The 23,509-nt window shown below is 37.1% G+C and overlaps 6 protein-coding genes across 10 annotated transcripts; 4 read left to right on the plus strand and 2 right to left on the minus strand.

Moving 5' to 3' along the window:
- The first annotated feature begins 1,965 nt into the window (after positions 1-1,965).
- Positions 1,966-6,572, plus strand: LOC137713902 (calmodulin-binding protein 60 A). 5 transcript variants are annotated; one of them, XM_088683792.1, is made up of 9 exons: positions 1,967-2,121; positions 2,300-2,435; positions 3,119-3,197; positions 3,439-3,507; positions 4,074-4,126; positions 4,231-4,721; positions 5,057-5,217; positions 5,417-5,620; positions 5,719-6,572. In XM_088683792.1, exons 5-9 carry the CDS (start codon positions 4,119-4,121, stop codon positions 6,325-6,327), a joined length of 1,473 nt encoding a protein of 490 aa, XP_088539918.1. In that variant the 5' UTR covers positions 1,967-2,121; positions 2,300-2,435; positions 3,119-3,197; positions 3,439-3,507; positions 4,074-4,118; the 3' UTR covers positions 6,328-6,572. The 5 variants fall into 5 exon arrangements, with proteins under 5 accessions (XP_068309356.2, XP_088539918.1, XP_088539917.1 ...); XM_088683793.1 differs by having other exon boundaries at positions 1,972-2,121; positions 2,292-2,435; XM_068453255.2 differs by lacking the exon at positions 3,439-3,507 and having other exon boundaries at positions 1,966-2,121; positions 2,292-2,435.
- Positions 6,573-7,002: 430 nt separating this feature from the next.
- On the plus strand, positions 7,003-9,231 carry LOC137713903 (mogroside I-E synthase). Its single transcript, XM_068453258.2, has 2 exons — positions 7,003-7,794; positions 8,394-9,231. The coding sequence occupies exons 1-2, from the start codon at positions 7,135-7,137 to the stop codon at positions 9,117-9,119; spliced, it is 1,386 nt and encodes a 461-aa protein (XP_068309359.2). The 5' UTR covers positions 7,003-7,134; the 3' UTR covers positions 9,120-9,231.
- On the minus strand, positions 9,145-11,477 carry LOC137713904 (uncharacterized protein At5g50100, chloroplastic). The gene is made up of 8 exons (XM_068453260.2): positions 11,216-11,477; positions 10,665-10,807; positions 10,396-10,503; positions 10,114-10,170; positions 9,947-10,012; positions 9,756-9,816; positions 9,618-9,664; positions 9,145-9,415 (listed from the first exon to the last, which is right to left on the minus strand). Exons 1-8 carry the CDS (start codon positions 11,475-11,477, stop codon positions 9,371-9,373), a joined length of 789 nt encoding a protein of 262 aa, XP_068309361.2. The 3' UTR covers positions 9,145-9,370.
- Positions 11,478-11,612: 135 nt separating this feature from the next.
- Positions 11,613-13,789, plus strand: LOC137713201 (succinate dehydrogenase subunit 7A, mitochondrial). Its single transcript, XM_068452473.2, has 4 exons — positions 11,613-11,770; positions 11,892-11,963; positions 12,266-12,368; positions 13,457-13,789. Exons 1-4 carry the CDS (start codon positions 11,717-11,719, stop codon positions 13,537-13,539), a joined length of 312 nt encoding a protein of 103 aa, XP_068308574.1. The 5' UTR covers positions 11,613-11,716; the 3' UTR covers positions 13,540-13,789.
- A 2,037-nt stretch (positions 13,790-15,826) lies between these two features.
- On the plus strand, positions 15,827-18,231 carry LOC137712830 (LIM domain-containing protein WLIM1). Its single transcript, XM_068452000.2, has 5 exons — positions 15,827-16,179; positions 17,112-17,208; positions 17,311-17,345; positions 17,487-17,570; positions 17,748-18,231. Exons 1-5 carry the CDS (start codon positions 16,042-16,044, stop codon positions 17,958-17,960), a joined length of 567 nt encoding a protein of 188 aa, XP_068308101.1. The 5' UTR covers positions 15,827-16,041; the 3' UTR covers positions 17,961-18,231.
- A 2,853-nt stretch (positions 18,232-21,084) lies between these two features.
- LOC137713938 (uncharacterized) lies at positions 21,085-22,977 on the minus strand. The gene is made up of 3 exons (XM_068453299.2): positions 22,528-22,977; positions 22,024-22,190; positions 21,085-21,421 (listed from the first exon to the last, which is right to left on the minus strand). The coding sequence occupies exons 1-3, from the start codon at positions 22,844-22,846 to the stop codon at positions 21,320-21,322; spliced, it is 588 nt and encodes a 195-aa protein (XP_068309400.1). The 5' UTR covers positions 22,847-22,977; the 3' UTR covers positions 21,085-21,319.
- Between the last annotated feature and the right edge of the window lie 532 nt (positions 22,978-23,509).

The following is a 23,509-nucleotide window of genomic DNA, read 5'->3' on the forward strand; positions in this document are numbered from 1 at the left end:
CCACGTGGAACCTTATCAAACCACATTTATGATCCATTATTTGGGTTGTTGCTTGTTGGGAATTTTTGTTAGGTTTGCGATAAAAACAAGGTCGATCATTTATGTGGTTATGGTCCAGTTTAGAAATACAATAGGGTTCTGCGTCAGCATTGGCATTTTATAACAAGATAAAGAAAGACTTCATGTTTCTTAAAAAATGAGACTAGTTTTTTCCTTAATTTGCAACCCGTATCATAGCTTTCACTTACTTTATTCACAAGATTCTTATTTTTTAAAATTTGGATTAGTTGGGCCTCAGATTGAACTTGAATTATTCGAACTATTTATGTTTTAAGTTATACTTTATAGATCATTCTTGTAAATTATTAATCTAATCGAAAATGTTTGAGGCATATAATTAAGTTAAAAGAAATCGACGAATACTATATTTTAAGAAACATTGAAATTTCATCATGATAATCAAGTAAAATGGTTTCGGATTGAATTGATTTTTTGCAATGATGACCATGTATGAAGACTCATAAAATAGAATGTTATGTTCATTCAAGTTCAAATTATAATAAGCCCCACAACTATTCTCCTACAAAAAATAGGGATCCGTTCGGATAAAGACTCTGTACATACGTTTAAGATAACAAGGTTTCGCTGCTATTCCAATTCTATTATTTTATATTATTACAAGTACTATTCTACACTAATCTATACTAAAGAGACGAGAGTTTTAAATCTGAAACGTAATGAGTTGATGAGAAATACCCTAACTACGAGGGTAATCCGTCACTTATCATCCCAATTTATTAGAAGCACAATATTCACATATATTTTTAGACATTCATATGCTCACTAAAATCACCACTCAATTAACTCAAAATGTCTTCAGTAATCATCATTCAACACTTTAATCTCATCTTAGCTTGGGAATTCCTCCTAAATTCGTGAACTTCCCCTCTATAAATGATAATAATGTTGAAAATTACGAATTTTCGGTTGGTACCTACGAAACTTGTGCGCAAATCTCGTTACTTGTTAAGTGGCTATACTAAATACTAGGACATACGCCAGACTTGATATCGAACAATGATTCAATTGATGATAAAAAAAAAAGAGAAATTTTGGTTCAGTTCTGCTAATACACCCCCAATTAATGTTTGTGAGAAAATTATTTCCGTATCAATTGACGAGTTCAAAGACCAAAAAGTTAATTATTTATTAGCCAAACATTCATTTTACAGCTAGATCCAATTTCATGTAGTATGTGGTAGAAAATCCTCGAATATATTTTGAGGATTTTCGTTTGCTGGCTATTGAACCGTTACAAAGTTTTCACTTAATTGTTAGTATTTATCTAAGATATTATTATTATTATTATTATTATTTTCGTACATTGATATTTTTACATTAAGTGGATGGAGAGTTCGGCTAAATCACACAATAAGCAACCTAATTTGGTATTAAACTCCTAATTCACAAGACTTAAACCTAAATTTTTTCACTTCTAAGCTGTAGTACTGAGTGAAATTATTGTTTTTATTTAAGGTTGAAATGTCACATGACAAAACAACCACAAGGACCCACCCAGTGGACGTAAAAGCTGATGAGTCGCTCTATTTTCAGTTAAGCAAACAAATTAGCAGGTGGATTGTCTCACCTCGTATTTTCATACTTTACCTATATTTTTATGTGATGTGTGGTCACGGTTAAATCATATCAATATTTTATATTAATTTTTATAAAAATAATAAAATAAAAATTAATAGGAATATAAAATATTAACGTGCGCTGTGACCACAGAAGAATATAAGAAGAATATGAAAATAAGAGGACAGAACTCTACCTCCAACAAATTATCAAACAACGACGTCCATTTGGCCACCCGGACCCCACTTTTACCAGTCGTTTAAACGCGCTTTTGCGGGCCCCACACGGCATCCTCATCACATCACCCATCTTAACGCTCTCTCTTCTCACTCTGCACTTGTGCGAGTATCTTGTCCACCTCTGCGTGGCACTGAAGGAAGAAGCCGAAAGAAGAGAGATGGTTTTTCGGGTCGACGAAGGAGCATCCCGGACACAACCAAATTCTGAAAACGGATAGCTACACGCCCTCTGCAAACAGTATTTGTACTACCAAGATTTGGACTTTTCTCATTTATTACCCCATTTATTATTGTTATTGAAGCCCTTCTATTTTTCTGTTATTTGTATCTGTGGATCAATAATACTAATTCTATTGCCTGCTTGTCGAATGCTGGTGCTTTTGGCTGTTGTTGTTGTTCTTCATGTTTGTGGAGTGGCACAGCCAGTGCTTGTTGCTGGTGAGTTGGGTGTTGCTGGGTTTCGATAATGTCGCAGAAGAGGCAGCAGGATGATGGCAAGGGTCGATCGGATGGGACTAGTAGTCCGGATGACAAGCGTAGGAAGACCAGTTTCCAGAGGTTTGAGTCTGTAAAGTTATTTGGGATAAAATACGAACTGGGTTTTGTTTGGATTGTGGAAGTGTCTGATGAATGTTATCCAACCCATGTGTGTTACGGAAAAAGTTTGAGTCTTTTTATCTTGTTTGGGATATTTATTTTTTCTTTGTAATTGGGTTGTCGTTACAAAGTGGAAATATTGGATAAAATGTGAATTGGGTTTTGGCTTGTGAAAGTGGTGTTTACTTTTCTTTCTTTCTTGGAAAAATGGGATTCTCGACTAGGAGTGAATTGAGTTTTGTTTAGTGGAGATTTGATTGAGATTCTTATGTTGGATTGGAAGGATGGATGGATAGAGAACTGGCGTCGAGAATTCATGTCGGAAAATGATTTGTGTATCTTCATTGTAAGAAGTGAACTTTGTGGTTTTGAGAATTTCTAAGCTTAGTTTAGTAAATGAAGGTGCTTTCTTTGTGAAATGCGAGTGCATTTGGCTCAAGATAATGGAAATTGATATAGGTGTTTATAAGTAAAAGATAAGCTAATTAACTTTTGATATCACTGTCTGGAAGACAAAATTGATTGTTCAGTTCAATCACAAGTTGACATGAATCCGCCTTTCCTTTTAATAATTTGATACCAAAACGAAGTATGATAATTTTCACATCTGGTTTCTTTCTAATGCCTTTATTACTGGTTTTCAGCGTGGTTCTGGAAACGATGAGATTGCACAAAGTCCAGCAATTACTGGAGCCACTTCTAGAGCGTTTGATTCGTAAAGTTGTAAGTGTTTTCCCATTCTATTTTCCTTTTATTTTGGATTTAGCATCTGTGTAATTTCTACCATTGAGCTCGAATCTTGTACGCGTTCTTGCTCTACTGCGTAATTGTAAAACTGTATTGTATATTTGAAGGGGTTGTATATGATTTATAAACTTCATAAGTACACGACTGTGCTAAAATCAATAAACTGAATCGAGCCGTTGTTAGCTTGGAAAGTGTAAAACGCCACCTTGCTTTGCAGGGTGCAGCTAACGTGCATCAGTGCATGGCAGCCCACTTTGTGGTCGCATTTGCTCTAGCCTGACACCAGGTACCCTTTCCACCAAGTGAGGGCTGCACTCTTCTTTCCAAGGAGTCGTTTTACCATAAAATTTCAGTTTGTCAATGTTACCTTGCCATGAGTTGCCAGTTAGACGTAGAACTTATGATGTGTCGTAATAACGTGTCCAGGGAGCCCTTTCATTATCACTTTAGCTTCTCTCGTATCGGGGATGACCAAATTGGGTATTCTCGAACCATAACCTTTTCTAGGAACAACTTTTATGATTATAGATGGGCATTTTTAGTAGCATGTAGTTCACTTTGCATACAATAGTCTATGAGCCCTTCACAGCTAGTGTCCTCGTTCTCAATATTTTGCGTGTTCGATGTCAAGATAAAATGGTTTCACATTCACTCTCTGAAGTTTCTTAGGCCTCAAGTATACGTTTGAGGGTTTTATTTATTTTCTTTAAGTTTATGTCCCTGCAAATCATAATATAGTAAATGATTTTCACTTTGCAGTTCAATGCATGCATGCATATTGGATGCATCCTTTTAGTTTTATGGTGCTGCAGCTTTAATTGATTGTTATATAATTTTGTTATGTATTTTCAGGTTAAAGAAGAAGTTGAGGTGGCCCTAAGAAAGCATTTGGCTAGTATGAAACAGTAAGATGATGCTCTAAAGCTTTGAGATGTAGCAATTTAGGGCCAAATCCGTAGTTTCACACTTGCCATACAACAGTTGATTTATGTTTTACCTTTCTATTTAGGAATTGTGGGAAAGAGACGGATCCTTCTGAATCAAGAATATTAAAGCTACAGTTCGTAAATAACATCTCTCTTCCAGTATTTACTGGAGCTCGGATTGAAGGAGAAGAATGCTCCACTGTACAAGTAGCTTTGGTCGATTGCTTTAGTGGACATATTGTCGAATCCGGGCCTGAATCCACAGCCAAGGTGGAAATAGTTGTTCTTGAGGGTGATTTTGATGGTGAGGAGGGTGATGATTGGACACTTGAAGATTTCAAGAATAACATTGTAAGAGAGAGGGATGGAAAGAAACCTCTTCTTACAGGAGAGGTAGTTTTGAATCTTAAAGACGGAGTTGCACCTGTGGGTGAGATTTCTTTTACTGATAATTCAAGCTGGACAAGGAGCCGTAAGTTCAGGCTAGGAGCAAGAGTTTCAGACAACTTCGATGGAACTAGAATAAGAGAAGCAAGGACAGAATCCTTTATTGTTAGGGATCATCGGGGAGAATGTGAGTGCTTCTTATTTGGTTTATTTATAAATAAATTGTCTCTAAGGTTATTGCTAGAGTACTGATACTAAGATCGAGTGTTCTTTCACTTTCCATTGTCGGGGTTGTGCTGTCTTAACCGTATTCATTTATGATCAGACTGGCATATAGTTAAACAAAAAATTTCTTTGTAAAAATTAACCATATCTTGTCATAATATCTCCTTATATTGGATGTAGTTAACTCCATATATTTTCATTTGCGATTATCATGCATGGCTCATGGCCTTCAAATTAGGATCAGCTAACTTAAGTAAACATACAATATTATAACCTGACCTACTTCTGGTTCTGCAGTGTACAAGAAACACCACCCTCCATCTCTGCTTGATGAAGTATGGAGACTAGAAAAGATTGGCAAGGACGGAGCTTTCCATAAGCGGTTGAGTCGGGAAAACATCAACACTGTGAATGATTTTCTCATCCAACTCTTCATAAATCCTTCAAGGCTCCGGAATGTAATTACTGAATTTTCTTGTCTTGGTGAAATTACATTTTCCCATGATTAATACTTTATTTTGAAGATTACGTATCATCTTGCGCATTTAAATGTTTCATAAAAAGGGAAAATGTACTAGTTTGAGCGGCCTTGTTCAACCCAACCCAAGTATCCTAGTGGTTATGACATTTTTTATTTTTTTGGGTGGAAAATTGCAGATCCTTGGGACGGGTATGTCTGCTAAGATGTGGGAAGTCACTGTGGAGCATGCTCAGACATGTACACTCGATAAGAGGGTGTACTTGTACTGCCCTCCCGGTTCTCAGGAAACTGGTGTGGCCTTCAACATTGTAGGGCAAGTGATGGGACTTCTGTTGGAACATGAATATGTTTCTGTTAGTAAGCTGTCTGAAACACAAAAGGCATGCTACCTATCACCTCAGTCCACTCGCTTTTATCTTTTTTCTGTTGTATTTTCTTAAGTCATGTCTAATTTCATATGGTCAAATATTGTTTTTAGGCTGATGGCCACCACCTGGTCATTTCTGCATTTGACCACTGGGAAGAAGTAGTCCTGTTTGAAGATGAAGCCTCTCTTATAGCTGCATCTTCCAACTTCACTAATGTTCTTCACACATCGAGCTCACCAAGGGCAGAGGATCTTGACGGAAGCAAGTTTTTGGCTTCACAAAAGATTGGTGGATTTGATTATGCACAGCCATCTGCCTCTTCTCCAGATATCATCTCATCCATCTATTCCGTGGGTAGCACCAGTGGCTTGGATGATTATGCCTTGCACAACATTGATGGCTTCGGTCTTAGATATGATCAGCCTCTGAGTTTCCCAGGTCAAGTCACCAACTCCCTGATCTTTGACACCGACCCCATGGCTCATGCTTTATTTGTTGAGGATCATCTGCAGTTTTCCGATGCTGATCTTCAGTCCCAGAACATGAGTTCAGAACCACAAGATCTACATAGCGCTGTGGATCGCTTCTTGCCGAGTTCAGCTGTTGCCATATCTGATAAGGCTCAGAGGGGATGGACAAAGCTATTCAGTGTGCTGCAGTGGTTCTCAATATGGAGGATCGTGGCTTTGAGACGAAGAGTTCAAGATATTCAGAGATAGTAGTAATCACGTGTGAAAAGATTGTTTGGTTACAGTTGCAAATACCGTTTAGCGCTGCCCGTATAGTAACTTACGTGTGCAGGTAGAGTGAGATCTCTTGGAGGTTTTGTTAGAGGTAAATATATCTGGTAGTATTTTTTTACTAGTTTCTTAGTTCTGAGTGGCCGGAGAAATAGACTCTCAATCAAGTTGTTAGCTTGTATCTATGTAGGTTTGTTCAATAAAGGTCTCATTTTCCTAGCTTATTAACAGTGTTCGGTAGAAAAAAGGGCTTCTAGATTCTGAAATGTGCTTCTAATAGAAGCGCTGAAGTGCTTCTTACATAAGTGGAAGCAACCCCAAATCGGTGCAAAATAATCTGTCATTCATCTTTACTTGCCTGGAGCGGGGGAATTCATGATTCGTGTAAGCAATAAAAACAATGGATTGGGATCAACCATAGCATCTCCTATTTGATTTGATTCCTAATTATATTCATGTATTTGATTACGGAAATTAACGTGGAACTTGCGTTATTGTTTATCCCACGAACACATAGAATGTCCGGAATCGAAATAATTACAATACCCACGTTCTAATGATCGAAGTGACGTCAAGAAGCAGAGTGACTACAGTGCAAAGTGTAAACAACAGAAGCAACTAACAGTCTTAACATGCTATTGCAGTCAACTAATTGCCCAATAATTTCAACTGGGGAACCGTTTTTCCACTCTCAGCCACCATTTTCCATGGAAACTTGGTAAACCTCAAACTTTACCTATAAATATTTCCTCCATTGACCACCAAAACCAAAACCAAACCCAAAAAATGGAGAACCCAAAAGGGCAAGTAATTGTGGTCGCATATCCAGCTCAAGGCCACATAAACCCACTCCTCCAATTTGCCAAACGCTTAGCCTCCAAAGGCCTAAAAACCACCCTAGCCACCACCCCTTACACCATCAAATCCATCTACGCACCCACCGTACGAATCGAACCCATCTCCGACGGCTACAATCAAAGCGGATTCAACCAAGCACCAAGCCTAGCAGCCTACCTAGACTCATTCAAAACGGTTGGCTCGAAAACCCTAGCAGAGCTCATACTGAAGCTCAATGCCTCAGCAGGCTCACCACCTGTCAGTTGTGTAGTGTATGATTCGCTGTTTCCATGGGCACTTGATGTGGCCAAGGAGTTTAAAATCTACGGAGCTGTATTTTTAACCGTCTCAGCCTCTGTCTCCTCCATGTTCTGGCGTGTCGTAAATCGCGGTCTGTCGTTGCTTACGTTGCAAGAAACTGATGATGATCGGGGTTTGGTGAATATGCCTGGCCTTCCTCCACTTGCTCCTTCTGAGCTGCCAATTTTTCTTTCACAGCCTGAGAGTGAGACTCACACTCCTTATATTGCTCTGATCCTGGAGAAGTATAGCAGGCTGGAGGAAAATGATTGGGTCTTCTGTAATTCTTTCCAAGAGTTGGAAACTGAGGTAATTGTGTTAATATTCTCCCAGATCTTGATATTATTTAGCTGAAAATAAAGGTTTTTTTTTTTTTTTTTTTTTTTTTTTCAAGTAGTGAAATTAGTGACATGGGATTTTGGTATTATCTGCTAAAATTGAACTAGAATTTAGAAAAACAAAATAAAGAAGAATCAGACTGGTGGAAACTGAATATTTATGAAGAAATATGCACAAATAGTAGCGATGACAAAGTTTTTGTAGAACTTTCGTTTTCCCCTTCTGCACTTCTTCCCTTTGATTTATTCAGTTCAAAAGTCAGAGGGAGGAGAGCAAGGAAATGATAGGGAAGTTCGATCACTGCCCAACAATAAATCCGTATATAAACCAAGGTTTAGTGCATCTGATTGTTTTGTTGCGTTTGTGAAATTCCCTGCATATCACAGAAGTTGAGCATTATTGATGATTAGATGAGGATATAAAATTCAATTGAGTTTGGTACGATTGACAAAAGAGGCAAGGATCAATGTCATCAGTGTTTTACTTATCCAATTTGTAAATCAATTGGAAAATTCTAATTAATTGTTCTTATTTCAATTAATTAATTAATTAATATACTTGTGGAAAAGCTGTTGAATGAAATGCCGGGTCTATGGCCCCTGGTGATGGTGGGGCCCATGGTGCCATCGGCCTACCTGGATCAACAAATGGAAGGAGACATAGCTTATGGAGCAAGTCTCTGGGAGCCAAAAGCAGACCAGTGCATGAAATGGCTGGAGGAAAAAGCACTTAAAAGTGTGGTTTATGTCTCATTTGGAAGCATGGCAGAGATTGCAGCTAAACAGGTTGAAGAAATTGCATGGGGATTGAAAGCAAGTGGTCTGAATTTCCTGTGGGTTGTGAAAGATCCTGAAGAAAAATTGCCAGATGAGTTTTTGGAGTCAGTAGGTCAAGCTGGATTGGTCGTGCCATGGTGCAACCAAGTGGAGGTTCTAGGACACCGATCGGTGGGTTGTTTCGTGACGCATGGAGGATGGAATTCGACATTGGAAGGGCTGAGCCTAGGCATACCGATGGTGGTGATGCCGCAGTGGAGTGACCAGCCAACTAATGCGAAGTTCTTGGAGTTGTGGGGGGTTGGAGTGAGAGTTCAGAAAAATGAAGAGGGGATCGTGAGTAGGGAAGAGATAGAGATGTGTGTGAGGGAAGTCATGGGAGGAGAGAGAAGTGGGGAGATCAAAAGGACTGCCTTGAAGTGGAGAGAGGCTGCAAAGAGATCTGTTAGTGTAGGGGGCAACTCAGATGACAACATCAATGAATTTGTAGCCAAGCTTTCAATGCCGAAAGAAGGCTAATTAAGCAACAATAAACTCTCAAGCATTGTAGAAACTCAGCGTATCGACATTTTACATTCATCATCATTGTTTACATATAACTATGAAAGAATGTACGAGTGTGAAATTTATACATCCGTTCGCCTTTATATAGTATACGAGTATTAGATGTTAGCTAAAAGAGGAAAAAAACCCTTGGTATATGATATAGGCTCGTATAACGCCAAAAGTTTGGAGGACAATGGAACCTTTAAAATCCGGACTGGTACCAGTTACTCTGGGAGTTTACAATCTTTTGGATCTTTACATACTTCTCCCTGCATCAGAAAACAGATAACAAGATGCTTATTAGCACCAAATTGTTCAAATATTTCTCTGTCTTAAGCATTTTTGTATGAAATTCAGTCAGCAGACCTGTTTGATGTCTAACATAAGCTAATGGTTCAAGTCCCATTCAGATTCAATTAGAGGCGTTGAACGGTAGTAGAAATGAAATCCTTGCGATCAAATGGTGCTTACCTTGTTCTTCTTTCGCAACTCCAAAACCTCTTCTAGAGGTGGCCGGCCTAAAACAAAAACAGGATATCGGCATCATATAACATAAGTTCATATTAATCATAATATATATGAGGCAGCAGTGTTAACAAATTAGCATACCTGTGATTTGAAGACGATATTTAGCCCAAACGCCATATACAGCACCTGCTATTGTTGCAATCTGTGCATAAAGTGCTTTCCCATTAGTCCCCCAGATAAAACAAGACAAACTTTGTAGACCATTCAGTTTACAAGATGGAAATTGATGAATATCGATGCAGGTAACATAAGAATTGAAAGAGGAGTCTCACAGGCTCGTATTTAGTTATGGCATATACCCATCCGAGCCCCACCTGTTCGTATAGCTTTCTGAATGCCTGCAGAAGTTTTCAACAGCTTTGTCAATATCTCTTAGAAAGCTTAAAGTAAAATTGAACTCAAAATAGGGAGTTCAAACGTGGCACAGAAAGGGGCTTACTTCGACATCAGTGACTACAGTTCCATCAGAGAGGATGGCATGAATGTTTCCCATAACCTAAGAAAAGCCAACACAAGAATTGTCACTAAATTCTAAGATCTTTTTCCAAAACATGTTACATCATCGTCCATCGAATTTTCAATCTAAGTTTTTCATATGCACTTCAGGAAATCCGAAATCTTATTCTACGAGGTCATATTAGATATGAAAAACAAGAAATACTCCCACTGATATAAACTGATTTGTAAGTCTTCGTATCGAATTTCATCACTGCAAACTTACAGTCTTGTAGTCCAGGCCCTGATTCTCCTCTGGGGAGTAATCATCTGAACTTATGTCAACAAACTTGATAGTACCATAACGCTCATTTCTCTCTCGCAGCATGTCCACCTGCCAATGTAACGAAAACATCAATACACCCGAATCCATCAAGAACAAAAAGAATCCATAGCTTCACTCTCACGAAACTCATCAAACAAACGCTAATTACATTAAAATCAGCAAAATAACAACAGGAATATCCAGATAGACGTTTGAAGGTACGGATAGACCTCTCGCATGCATAAAGGGCAATCCCCATCAAAGAGCATTTTAATCTTCCAATTCTGAGGTGTTTGTTCTTGATCATTTTTTGTCTTTGGAGTCATGGGGTCTGCAGCTGCCCCGCTAATAGCCCTTGTTGAAGACTTAAACCCTACAGATAGATACATACATATGCATCATATAAAGCAACCAACAATAATAGACTAAACCCGATAACCCTCAGACATTGTTCGGCAAGAATCACAGTCTGACACATATGCATAAACAACTCAAACGAATACAGATAATGAAAATTTATACGCACATATCTTGACGAAAAAGTAGGAATCAAATGAGAATGACATAGGGTTGTGTATTTATGTGAGCATATAGAATGATTAATTAGTTACCACTGAAATGGATACGGATACATCGTAAACTAAAAAGTTAAAAAAATACACACAAATAAAACTGATTACAAACTTAAAATCAATAGCATAGCTAGTAAGACGCTAAACAGATAATATGGAGCACCATGCAGCTTATTGTCTGTTTCGTGTCCTCGAGTTTGGTAACAAAACATGTTGGTGAATAGGAGCTGAGATGAATCTTTGGGGATGATGAATCTGATGAACTTTGAGTTGTTGGAGAGAGAGAGGAATTGATGAGAGAGAAGGGTTTCTTTGTCTCCCTCCAATTTTACATGCGGAAGCAGCTGCTTTCATTGCCATTGCTTCTTCTTCTTCTTTCTGTAACCAAATCCAGAGCTCTTGGGATTGAGATTTTGGAACCAAAAGGTTCAAAGTTAGTTTGGTTGGACTGCCCTGGTTCGTAACTGCCATGTATACGTGGCAGCCTATCCTTCACCCATAAACATGACACGGCGAGTTCTAAAATAATATGGCAAAAGTATGGGGGTGGAATAGAAATATATGGTGGGAACTAAATAATATGGCAAAAATATGGGGGTACAACAGAAAATTAACACACAAAATTCGGCCTGATGGCGAAAGCTCGAGTCTTTACCCAAATATTTGGTTTTGATAGCTGCTGCTTCAACTTCAAGCTCGGGTCTTGAACCATGGCGTTCCTGCTCCGCAATTCCGTCGCTTCCCATCTCCAATCCCACTCGCAGGTTTCTCTCTCTCTCTCTCTCTCTCTCTCTCTCTCTCACGTTTGATCTGCGTCGCCGCCGTTTTGATTTGGCTCAGTTTTTCCTCTCTCGCTAAATCTAACTTTCTCACTTCGACAATCAGAGGGCGCAGAACGATTCGCTTTCCCAATCACGCCGCCAGTTCCACGTCGAGCCAGGGCCTCGCGAGAAAGCGGTGAGTCTCTCTCTCTCTCTCTCTAATTTTCTTTTCAGCTGTACAGGATTTTGATGAAGCTTATAATTTCATCTTGTATTCGAGATTCGTCCTTGAAACTTTGTATTTTTATCATTTTTGATAGCTGGGTAGCAAACCCATCTGAGCAAACAGCTTAAAGATATTAGCTTTAGATTTATTTGTGCAAATTTTGTTTATTTATTTGTTTGTGATGTTTCTTAGCAGCAGAGTAAATGTGTTGTTGATTGATTTCACGGGTTGAGTTGTGCATTTTTGCTGGACTAAGTTGTTTAACATTGCAGCTCTTGGCAGCGGACCCGTCTTTAAAACGGTTCAAGTCGCATAAGAAGGGCGTGTCGCGAGTTAAAAGACTTGGAGATGTTCTTACCATTGTTGTCATTGCTGGTACGCAATTCTTTTGCTTGAGATTTAATCAGATGGTTATGAGTTGCTATGCACAAGTTTAATTTACCGTGATACTTTTGATAAGACGTAGCTGTTACGTGCTCCTCTGGCTTTCGTAAATTAGTTCTAGTTACCGTACGTTTTGAGAATTTTAAGATAATCTTGTTATGGTTTTGGGGATGTGGTGATAGTCTATCAACATTTCGATATTAAGCTGTCGGTTAGAATCTATCAGGGTGCTAGATCATTCAGAGATGAGATTAACAAGATGATATTTATAAGAATATGTAAGTGCTTACTGGAAGAGGACATCTTATTGAGACTCACACAACAAACCCAAATGACAAATAGAGAAGAAACCGGATAGAAAAACTTCAATATGAAACCGTTTTATTATAATGTTCAGTGTTTGATTATTTTCCTTTTCCTTGTTTAAACTATATGGTCAATTGATTTGGTTGCATTTATTGTCTGATTAGTAAAGTCCTCGGTAAGGCTATGACGAAAGAAGGGGTGGGGGTACGGTTGTTTTAGCCTCATATAGCTTAAGTTTGGAATATGCCCCTCAAGAATGAGTCACAAGCAAGACGGGTTCATTTTCCTGCTTCCCTCTCTGTCTTTTCTAGGGTTGCAAAGAGTGTTTGTATTCGCAGATGCACGTTCATAGACTTATAACAACACCCATGTCAAACTATGGGTAGAATCTGTTGCTTATATTGATTGCAAAAAATATGATTACTTTTTCCATCTGTGAAAGTGGCATGACAAACAATGGAAAATAGCAATCATGATCATTAAGATCTGATTAGAGATCGATATTAGTTTTTTTTTCTTTCTAAACTGTTGAAATCTGTTTTATATGTTAACTAATAATCTGTGTTCTATGATCCAACTGTTCCATATCTGCGTATAAGATAGGTTGAGATTGAGTACATTTCTTGATAGAAGGCAATAATGGACTTCCTTTTGATTGTGACTTTTCTTTTATTATGGTACCTTTCGTCGGTCATTTTCGAGTCTTGTTTTACTCATTAGTTGTTACAGTGTTCCCAGTTTCCCAGTCTCATGTGTTTGCAATATTTATACAGGCTGCTGCTATGAAATATATGTAAAAGCGGTAATGCGAGAAGAAGCTAGGAACCAAGCAGGGGCTTCGGGTGCAAGTGCATAATCAGGTGTGTATGTGGGCGGTGTTTGATTTTCTCTAGCAACCATGCTGGAACGTGTTGATTCTGAATGCTGAATAAGTGGAAAACAGAGTATCCCGAGTTGCTTTCCGAATATCTGTTTCTGATCTCTATCAGGTTTTGTTTCGTAATAATAGTATATTCTGTAGAAATCATAGAACAACTTCAACAAATGCATTTGAACATTCTTTGTTTTTCTTTCGGGTAATGAATGTTTTCCTTAATTTTAGACCATATACCCTTCCCCAAGCTGGAAATGCAGAAGGAACATTACCAAACCATTACTGTTTTCGTGTTTGCAACGCGTATATTTTACCAATACCAGTTGAAGAGACCAAAATTGGTGATGAGTTCGTTAAGATGATGTGTTTATTCGCATATATTCAATTTGCTCTTGGTATCTGAATCTGTGAACGACAGAGCGAGCATTGCAGCTGGAATGGATGACTGGTGATTGATTGATGATTTCGGTGGAGAAACACCAAGGGCTCAGATTGAAAACAGTTCCAAAAAGATTAGCAGTGTTCAATTTAAAGATACTAATATGAAATTAATACATACTTTATTCTTACTTTAATTGCAATTAATCAGTGTACAAAGTTCTTGACTTCTGGTAGTGGCGGCTACAAAGCACCCCGCAAAGAAAGAAAGAAATATTTTGGCTAGCTAGTGGTGGTGAGTCTGGTGGAGATGTGCTGTTTCCAGATGGTTCCTTCCACTCCATGTGACTTCAAATTTATTAGAAATTTAGAAGCAGATATATGAAGTATTGAAAAAGGAAGATAATATAAAGTGTGTATTTTTGTTTGCCACCTTTAAGTGGCGGTAATATTCATCATCTTATTTATTATCATTGTATGAATTTATATTTTAATATTTATATCTATCCACTATGCAGATCTTAAAATTTAAATTTATCGAACAAGAATAATAAAGTGATGAATATAACAATTATTTGAGGTTGGAGAGCAAAAATATTATTGAGGGTAAATTACATAATACCCCCTCAAGTTTGAGGTTTATTGCAACCTCATACAACATCTTTAAAACATTTCATTTTCATATCTCACCTACTATTTTATTTCAGTATAGTACCTCCGTTACATTTTCCATCCATTGATTCGTTAAGAGCTGATGTGGCTGCCACATTTGTACCATGTGGTTGCCACCTGTATGCCACGTGGTACAAATGTGGCAGCCAAGTCAGCTCTTAATGGATCAATGAATGAAAAATGTAACGAATGTACTATACTGAAATAAAATAGTAGGTGAGGTATGAAAATGAAATGTTTTAAAGATATCGTATGGGGTTGTAATAGACCTCAAACTTGAAAGGGTATTATGTAATTTACCCTATTATTGATAATAAAGAAGCTGAAAATTGAGAAGGAGCAAACTCTTAAAATTTGAAGCATTATTGAGTTTTTGGCCCACTGACCCATATGATAGAAATAATGTCAAAAATATTCAAAAAGAAGATCTTACAGACATACACCACCACCATCATGTGCCCTTTCCCTGACCATACCACAGCAAAAATATTCAGATATGGAAGATATCTCCTATTTTCTTACCTTAGAAAACAACTCAATGTTGCTCATTTACTTTATTAATATAAACTCAACACCTTATTTACTAAGATATTAAATTATATGTGAAAATTAGGTGCAATTCTCAACTATATGAACTATGAGACCTTTGCGATTAATACGAATTATGTGACTTTTTAAAATGAAATTAATACGTAAAATAAATGAGTCAAAAGGAACAAAATCAATTGATTTCATTCAATTACAACAATTAATTAATAAATCACTAAATTTTTTTACCAAAAAAGAACAAAATCACTTCATGCATATAAATTTAGAAAAACTAATGAAAAATTCAAAATTTTTTTTAATAAAAAATGACAAATAAATGTTTAATAAATATATAATTTTTCGTTATCAAAAATATTTCGTTAAAACATTTTATAAATTTGCGTTGGGTCCAAAAGGATCAGCCAGGCGCGCGAGTTACGACATAAAGACCACGATATGTCCGTATCTGTGTGCTGAATATTTTTTCCCCACCCGTCAGAAGGACACGTGTCCCTAATCGAGGACAAAATGGTCATTGTACACGAAGTTTGGTTAGGTGGAGCCAAATTCATCATAACCTTGTATGTAATTTACCAAAATACACCTCAAAGTGTCCAGCTACCAAATTTGATTGGGCCAAGTTCAAAAAAGTAAGACCCATCACCATCACTAGGCATTTCCAAAAATTTTCATGTATGTCTGAGCTGTAAATCTTGGACTAAAAACTGAAAGAGAGAGAGAGAGAGAGAGAGAGAGAGAGAAGAGAAAGTCTTCTCTTATCAAGAAAAAGCAAAGTTTTCCGGGTAGTGGGTCTGAAAAAAGTTTGTGTCTTGAGAGAGATTTTTGGGATTGGGATTGGTGGTGGGAAGAGAAGATTATTGGGGGGTCTGTGAATTTTTTTTGGGGATGGCAACGTTTGGAGGGACAACCCAGAAGTGCAAAGCATGTGAGAAGACAGTATACTTGGTTGATCAGCTCACTGCTGACAACAAAGTCTACCACAAGGCCTGCTTCAGATGCCACCACTGCAAGGGCACCCTCAAGGTATGCATATGCATACAGAAATACATATAAAGGCACTCACTTTTGCATTTATTTCATGGTTTTCTGATGCTTTTTGCTTCTTTTTTGTGCTCAATTATTAATTTACTGGATTGGGTTTTTTTAAAAAAAAAATCTGAGATTTGATGATTATGGTGGAATTGGACTGATGTGAGAATAATTGGAAGAAAGAAAAAATTTGAGATTTTATTTTTTTGTTTTGGAATTCTAACTTGTTAGATAATTGAGCATAAGTTTGCATAGTAAGAAGCTATTTTAGCTGCTTCAGTGATGGTGGTGAGCTCAAGCAAATGATCTTTGGATGTGGGCATGTAGATCCACTGGGGATTGAATTGTGATTCACTGTTTCCTGCGTTGCTGTGTTGAAATCTCTTCGTTTGATACATCTTAAATTTACTTGCATTGACTATGTTCTTGAAGTGCTTTTGAGAAAGAGCTTTCTGTTGCTAGAAGTAAGATTGATTTTGAATTCTGGGTTTGTTCAGAAATGATTTTCACCCCAGTGATCAATTTTACCTCCAAATTAAACTTGATCAACAACTTGTTCGTAATTGCAATCGAGCGAACATTTCATAAGTGTAAGGCCGTAGGACTTGTTCAAATCACAGAATGTGTTGAGTACCAAGCTAAGGGAAACAACTATTCTGCATTTTTCACCTTAGCATTGAATGTTATTAGCAATGTGCTAACTAAACTCCCAACCATGACTCCATTATGTCTTCTAGGTTCTCGTAAACGGAGTTTTTGAAATCGAGCGGACCCATTAAGAGTTAATAATTTTTCGAATTTGAAATTTGTATCATTCAGAAACAAGGCACCTACTCTTCACGTTAAATTCCGTGTGAATATTTGATCTTCTAAAAATGGAATGAGATGTTTGATACATTTATCCTTATTTACTTCTGTCTATGCAGCTTAGTAATTACTCCTCTTTTGAGGGTGTTTTGTATTGCAAGCCTCACTTTGATCAGCTATTTAAGATGACTGGGAGCTTGGATAAAAGTTTTGAAGGTGATAAGCTGCTCAAATTGTCTTAACGCATAATTTTTAAAGCATATAACCTCTTGCTAATTTGTAATTTTGGATTATTTTCTCCCTATCATTGTCTTTTAGGTATACCAAAAACTGTTCGAGAAAGATCCGATCAGGTACCTGCCTTGATTTGCCAATTCTTTCTTTTTTCCTTCATAGAGGTTATGCAAGTTCATCAAAAATACAGAATTTACTAGTGGGATTTTCCCTTGTTTTTAGAAGTTTTTATATTTACGCTAACTAGTTCCAGTACACAGACCAACAGTAAAGTTTCGAGCTTATTTGCTGGGACTCAAGACAAGTGTGTTGCTTGCAAGAAAACAGTTTACCCCATCGAAAAGGTAAATTTCTGCTTCAATGTATCAATGAGCTTCCTCAGTCCAAACTGTATGTCAGCTCTTATGGAACTGTCTATTTTACATGTAAATAATTGTCAATGTTAATACGCGTTATGAATGTATAGACGGTGTGACATTGTAGAATCCAGCATTCTTTAATCTGATTGCTTCTTGTTCCAGGTGGCAGTTGACGGCACATCATACCATAAGCCTTGTTTCCGGTGCACTCATGGAGGCTGTGTGATCAGTCCATCAAACTATGTAGCTCACGAGCATCGTCTCTACTGTAGGCATCACCATAGCCAACTCTTCAAGGAGAAGGGAAACTTCAGCCAGCTTAGCAAGCACGAAGAAGTGAAAGAGGTGACTGAGAACACAGACGCAGAGGTTTAGTAATTCTATCAAAACTTCCATGCTAAAACTGATCACTCCCAGACCAGAGTTTCTAAGCAAGAGTACGATGCAACTGTTGTAGCTTGTACAAGAAGAGCTATTCGGGTTCCTTTTTTTTTTTTCTTTCTATTTCTACGTAATGTGTTGCACTTTCAGGTACAAAAATTTGTTTTGCACTTTCTTGCAAATTTTTGAGTGTGAGTTTGAATGGATGATATACCGCGAGTTAATGCGTAATTTTCAAATAAAATACTATTGGTTGAAATTGTCACACCTCATCTTAAATTTCTTAGTTTATAAACACATCATTCATCAGTGTAGAAGTTTATAGGCCTGCCAAGTGGAGCCATGTATTAGTATTCTGCATAAAGGGCTGGTTGGTTTCTTCAGTTGCAAGCAGCCAAAGCTTGAAAATTTGAATTGAATGCTAAATGTTGAAAACGTGCATATTGGATAGAGCGGATGTGTTTTCTCCTATACTCCTGAGTCGAAATCTTACTTTCACAGTTTATATTAGTTTAAAGTAGAGTATCGATGGTAAATCCAAGAACTTGTAAATTTTAGTAGTATATTTGAAGTTTGGAATTTCGGGCACGGGACCCTCGGAATTGATAGTTGATGATGATGGCTCTTTCTTGACTCAAACAATTCCTTGCTACAATTTAGAAAATCGTACTTCTCGTTCTCTTGTCTTTATCAAACACAGTTGAACGGTTTATTCAGCACATATTCTAATTCCCCAGTTGGATGTACATCTTACGTATCATCTCAAATGGCACTAATACTGTTGCAATATTCCCCAAATAGCATTATTGTTTTAAAAAATAGCTTCACCATACAAATAATGAAGATCATCTACATATGATGTTGATATTGTCGATGTTCCCGAGATAGTCTGGATATTATATAACTATTGTATCATTAAGTTGTCATTATTGGTTGGAAAATGTTAATGGCACATTACTTTTTTCCTCATGCACATTTTTCGTTATTTTGTCATTAGATTGAGCAAATTAAATAAGAGTGATCATTGAGTCGTTTAATGGTACTTATCTTCAATTATAAGTGAGAGGTTATAGGTTTGAATTTGGAAAATTACGAGTGCGCAACCTATTTTTTCGCACTTCTTTAATGTAAATATATCGTTGTATAAAAAATAGAGAGAATAACATTGTGTAATTATTATTTCCATGGTTAATTTTGTGGATTTCTATAGATTTTACCAAACAAGGGACAGGCCTCAAATGACCCTCTAGGCCAAGAACTTTTGTTGATTGTTTTGGGGTTGCCCCACTTTTCCCCCAAAATGTCAATGTTGCTTGGCAGACACATTGAAAGGTACGGAGAACTTGTTCATATTGCATGCTGGTTTTGCAAGAATGATGACTGCTCTCTCTCTCTCTCTCTCTCTCTCTCTCTCTCTCTCTCATATAAAGTAGAGTATTCCTGCAACCATTTTGAAAATAATAATTTAAGCGGATTTAAGTCTTTGAAATGAAGTAACTGCACCTCTAGAAATAGGAGGGAAAATAAAGAACATAGAAGTGTTCTTTAAAGATTTGGTTAGGTAAACTGCTTGGCGCTTGTATTAGTTCGAATCTTCCTTCTAATAGATTATAGTTGTTTAAAATATCGCTTTTGTTAAAAAGAAAAGGGATAGCCGGATTAAGCAAACCAAACAACATGTAATTGAGTGGGTTTCCAAAGGGCAAAATATAATGCAGACAATATTTATGTGATTCTTCTACTAAGTTGCTCAGCAATGGCAAACGCATGAGGTCTGCCCCACATCGGAAGTGGGATTTCACTTATTTCAGGGAATAATCTGAGGACCCCAAAATCCCAAAAAAATGCATAAATAATCAACTGAGAGAGTAAGTTGCATGCCTAAGCAAAAAGTAGCCTCGTGTGAGCTGTTTGCAATTGTCTTGTCCTACTTCAAAAGCTCTTCCCATATGAACGAAGTGGAGCAAATATTCCTTTCCTTGTAGTGAATAATATGGTTTTTATATATAAAGTTTTGAGAAGAAAATAAATTTAAATTTAAAAAATATAAAAAGGAAAGGGAAAAGCCTTCTTTTGCTTTGTTATTTTTGGTCTGTCTTGCTCTGATGGGTGCAGCGAATGCAAAAAAGATGAGGAATCAAATCAATGATGTTGTGTTGTTGGGAAGTTTCCGTTTTTTACATTTGCGTTTGCAATGGTTAGAAGATGTCAAAAAGTACAGGCTTCTGATGATTAAAGCTAACTTTGCAACCTTTTATAGCTAGCAGCTCACTGTTGTTTGTTGTGCTAATTGAGAATATTTTTCTGCAGTTGGATGTTGAGATATGTCTTCCCTCTAAACACTTTAATTGAGTATAGTATGACTCACCAGTCACGCGTTATATACGATGTGATAAATTTTTATCTCACTCCTCACTTGAAGCACGATGAGAAAAAAAATACAATCTTTTATCTCATTCTTTACGCGAATAACGTGAAAAATGAGATACAACATAGAGGCATGGAGAATATGTATAAGTTTTTCGGATAATTATATGAGACATAAGGGGGCGTGGATATAATTACATTATCCATAGATCTCCAGCTTGACCATGATGGTTGTGTGCATGCAGCAGGATATGATAAACTTTTTACTTTTTCCTATCTCATCTTGAAATATAGCAGAGTTCAATTAAAGAATCGAAATTCTTTATCTGAAATTTAGCAGAATATTTGGTAATTTCTGAAACTTAGACTTAGCCTGATTTGGAGGAGATCAATTCTTACATGTAATGAAGGATAAATCTTCATCACTCTATCTCGCTCATAAAACAGCGTCATCTTATCTCACTCATCACATCACTGCGTCTAATTTAAAGAATATTCTTACATGTATCTGAATGAATCTCCATCACCTTATTTCGCTCATTAAATGCGATGTGTTATATAATAAATGAGACATAGTTGGTGATACATCCTCCGTTACACTAAAGTTTTCTCTGGATAAGAACTTATTCAGAACCATTGGCCATTATATATTTTGGTTCTAAAGTTATCTGCAAGGTATGATGCGTGAGCTAGTAAACTTAAATTAATTAACAACTACTAATTAACCATGGAACCAAATCAACCAAAGCAATTTTCTTTTTGAACTAAACTTTCATTTGAAAGAAAATCTCTTCAGTACATTTAATTCTAAACATTCCACCCCTTTCTCTGTACACAACTTAACTCAAATCCCTTCACATGAAAACCCTTTCTGCCTGCACCCGTAAATGTGCTTCAATCTTCTGCAGGTGGAGCACTGATTGATCCACTACACCTCCACTGAGTTGCTTACGCGTCATGTGGGAAGATTAGGAAACGTTGATATCTCAACTTGCAGCCTCTGAGATGCTGTGTAATGATGGCTGCCACGTTCTTGATGTTGTTGCTGTTCTTGGTCGGTGTCCTCCTCTCTCATGTTTATTATTCACCTGTTGAAAATATTTGACAAGATTAATTAGAGAGTGATTTTCACTTAATCATTATTTCTACAGAACAGTTAATTCAACTTTTTATTTTTTATTTAATTATTTATTGATTCTTTCAATTATTTATTAATTATATTTGTTTATTCATTTAGCACATTACCGAAGGGAGTTTCAAGGCATTTTATAATTTTTATTTATTTATTCATCTACTTAATGATTTAAGCCGTTACAGAAGGGAAACTCATTGACTCAAATGCTTTTTCCCCGATTTTATGCTGATTTAAAAAATCAAAGAATCTTCTTTAATTATGAACTTGACTAAATAATTATGCTTTTTACTTAAAACCTTAATCAATTAACAAGAATCGGATTGACCACTTCAAGCACAATCAAAGCTTTAAAAGACTTGCAGTTCAGTGATTTAAGAGCGTTTAACTTTAGACCTGAAGCTTCGTGTTCAAGACTCAATTGGTTTGAGAGGTTCAGAAACTTAAAACCATGTATGCAATTGTAGAAGAGAATCTACTCGAAATGTGACAGAGGGATTAGACGTCAACCTAATTAATAATCAAGAAGATAAACTTGTTAAATCAAATTTTAATTACCTGGATGTCCTTCTCCAGCTCAGAAGTCTCAGATCTTCTGGCTGATGTCAGAACTTGCTTCTCTCTCATCACCCTCTCCACTTGTGGCTTCTGCTCTCCTTCCACCTGATGATTATGATTTCTCTTCACCTTCGTTTGTTTCTTTGCCCACAATCCCTTCATCACTTCTAAAAAACAAACCATGATTTAATTAAGCTCTCATAATTTTAAAGGAAAAATGAGTTCAAAAATAAGAAGATTAAACAGAACAAAGTGCGATAATTTGAGTTAAGCTAATTGGTTATGACGGTATACCGCCCTGACTAACTAAGGGTTGTGGGAATATGCCGCCCTCTCTAACCCTAGTTGGTAAGGACAGTGTACCATAACCATGACCAACCCTTAGGTACCCCCTTAGTTGGTCAAGTCCGCCTCATTGTGTCTGAGTTCGAATTCCTTTTTTTCTTTTTTCCGTTGATTAGAATAGTTAAAAATATTAATAAAAATTTGAGTAAAAGTTTAAACCTTGAGTGGTGATGAGTCTGTAAACTTTGCCAAGAACGAGAGAATCGGTTGGCCTGAGGAGCTTTATGCGCGTCACGCGAAGCGAAGAAGCGGTGTTCTTGTTGTCGTCCGTATTCGAGTTCTTGTCTTTCCTGTCACCGCCATTGTCGGTGGTGGGATTGGAGGGACACAAGGTGGTGGAGATGAGAAGAGCAACATAGTGGCCAGGGTTCATCTTCATAATCTCACTTGCACTCACTGCCCAATAGAACTTCTCTTCTTTCCCACTTGGGTGTTGTACTACCAGTGTTGCTGCATCAATCGCTTGACAATTTCCCATTTTCTCTCTCTCCTACTCTCTCTCTCTCTCTCTCTCTCTCTCTCTCAAGAATGAAGTTAAGAAAAGGGAAGAGAAGGTAGGGGGAAAGAGGAGGTGGTTTGAGCTCTAGAACAAGCTCTTTATAGCCATCCACCAAGTCACCAACGCCCCACTTATCATCTTTTGCTTATATTACTTCTGTAATTATGGTCCAAAAGATAATAAAGTTTGATATAGGGGTAGTTTAGTGATTTAGGTCCAACTTTCCATGGCGTGGAGATCCGTGATTGGTTGGCTGGACAAAGGAGAGGTTTAGAGTCTTTGAGGGGTTGTTCCTTTTATTTATTTTTTTCGAATTGAGGGGTCGTTGCTTAATTAGATGCTTTGTAAAAACAAATAGATGCGTTCCATTTGCGACAAGTCATCTAACGTTCGAGGTTTACTGCCACTTTACCGCATGAAAGAACAGTATACACTATTAATGCTTCCCACGCGCCTGCTTTGAAGGGATTTTTAGTGTGCGATTTGATACGTCAAGTGTAGTAATACACATTAATTAAAAATTAGAAAAAAATTGATAAATCATGTAAAAATATTTGATGTATCGAACTATGTTTTCGAAACACTAACAAATTTATCTGTATAAATAGAAACGCAAACAATAGTATCGATGCTACTGGATTG

This window comes from Pyrus communis, chromosome 14 (assembly GCF_041283825.1).
Source record: "Pyrus communis isolate YQ-2024b chromosome 14, ASM4128382v1, whole genome shotgun sequence".
Classification (NCBI taxonomy): Eukaryota; Viridiplantae; Streptophyta; class Magnoliopsida; order Rosales; family Rosaceae; genus Pyrus; species Pyrus communis.

Bases quoted from the DNA above. Each gene is read 5' to 3' on its own strand.
- LOC137713902 (XM_068453255.2), top strand. From the start codon at position 2,344: ATGTCGCAGAAGAGGCAGCAGGATGATGGCAAGGGTCGATCGGATGGG. The intron at 4,127-4,230 runs GTAAGATGATGC...CTTTCTATTTAG, and splicing joins CATTTGGCTAGTATGAAACA to GAATTGTGGGAAAGAGACGG. The intron at 4,722-5,056 runs GTGAGTGCTTCT...CTGGTTCTGCAG, and splicing joins TAGGGATCATCGGGGAGAAT to TGTACAAGAAACACCACCCT.
- LOC137713903 (XM_068453258.2), top strand. From the start codon at position 7,135: ATGGAGAACCCAAAAGGGCAAGTAATTGTGGTCGCATATCCAGCTCAA. The intron at 7,795-8,393 runs GTAATTGTGTTA...CTTGTGGAAAAG, and splicing joins TCCAAGAGTTGGAAACTGAG to CTGTTGAATGAAATGCCGGG.
- LOC137713904 (XM_068453260.2), bottom strand. From the start codon at position 11,477: ATGGCAGTTACGAACCAGGGCAGTCCAACCAAACTAACTTTGAACCTT. The intron at 10,171-10,395 runs GTAAGTTTGCAG...GGCTTTTCTTAG, and splicing joins AGGGCCTGGACTACAAGACT to GTTATGGGAAACATTCATGC. The intron at 9,817-9,946 runs GTGAGACTCCTC...CTTTATGCACAG, and splicing joins CCATAACTAAATACGAGCCT to ATTGCAACAATAGCAGGTGC.
- LOC137713201 (XM_068452473.2), top strand. From the start codon at position 11,717: ATGGCGTTCCTGCTCCGCAATTCCGTCGCTTCCCATCTCCAATCCCAC. The intron at 11,771-11,891 runs GTTTCTCTCTCT...TTCGACAATCAG, and splicing joins ATCTCCAATCCCACTCGCAG to AGGGCGCAGAACGATTCGCT. The intron at 12,369-13,456 runs GTACGCAATTCT...ATATTTATACAG, and splicing joins TACCATTGTTGTCATTGCTG to GCTGCTGCTATGAAATATAT.
- LOC137712830 (XM_068452000.2), top strand. From the start codon at position 16,042: ATGGCAACGTTTGGAGGGACAACCCAGAAGTGCAAAGCATGTGAGAAG. The intron at 17,209-17,310 runs GTGATAAGCTGC...ATTGTCTTTTAG, and splicing joins CTTGGATAAAAGTTTTGAAG to GTATACCAAAAACTGTTCGA. The intron at 17,346-17,486 runs GTACCTGCCTTG...TCCAGTACACAG, and splicing joins TTCGAGAAAGATCCGATCAG to ACCAACAGTAAAGTTTCGAG.
- LOC137713938 (XM_068453299.2), bottom strand. From the start codon at position 22,846: ATGGGAAATTGTCAAGCGATTGATGCAGCAACACTGGTAGTACAACAC. The intron at 22,191-22,527 runs GTTTAAACTTTT...TTTGTTTTTTAG, and splicing joins CAGACTCATCACCACTCAAG to AAGTGATGAAGGGATTGTGG. The intron at 21,422-22,023 runs GTAATTAAAATT...TATTTTCAACAG, and splicing joins AGCTGGAGAAGGACATCCAG to GTGAATAATAAACATGAGAG.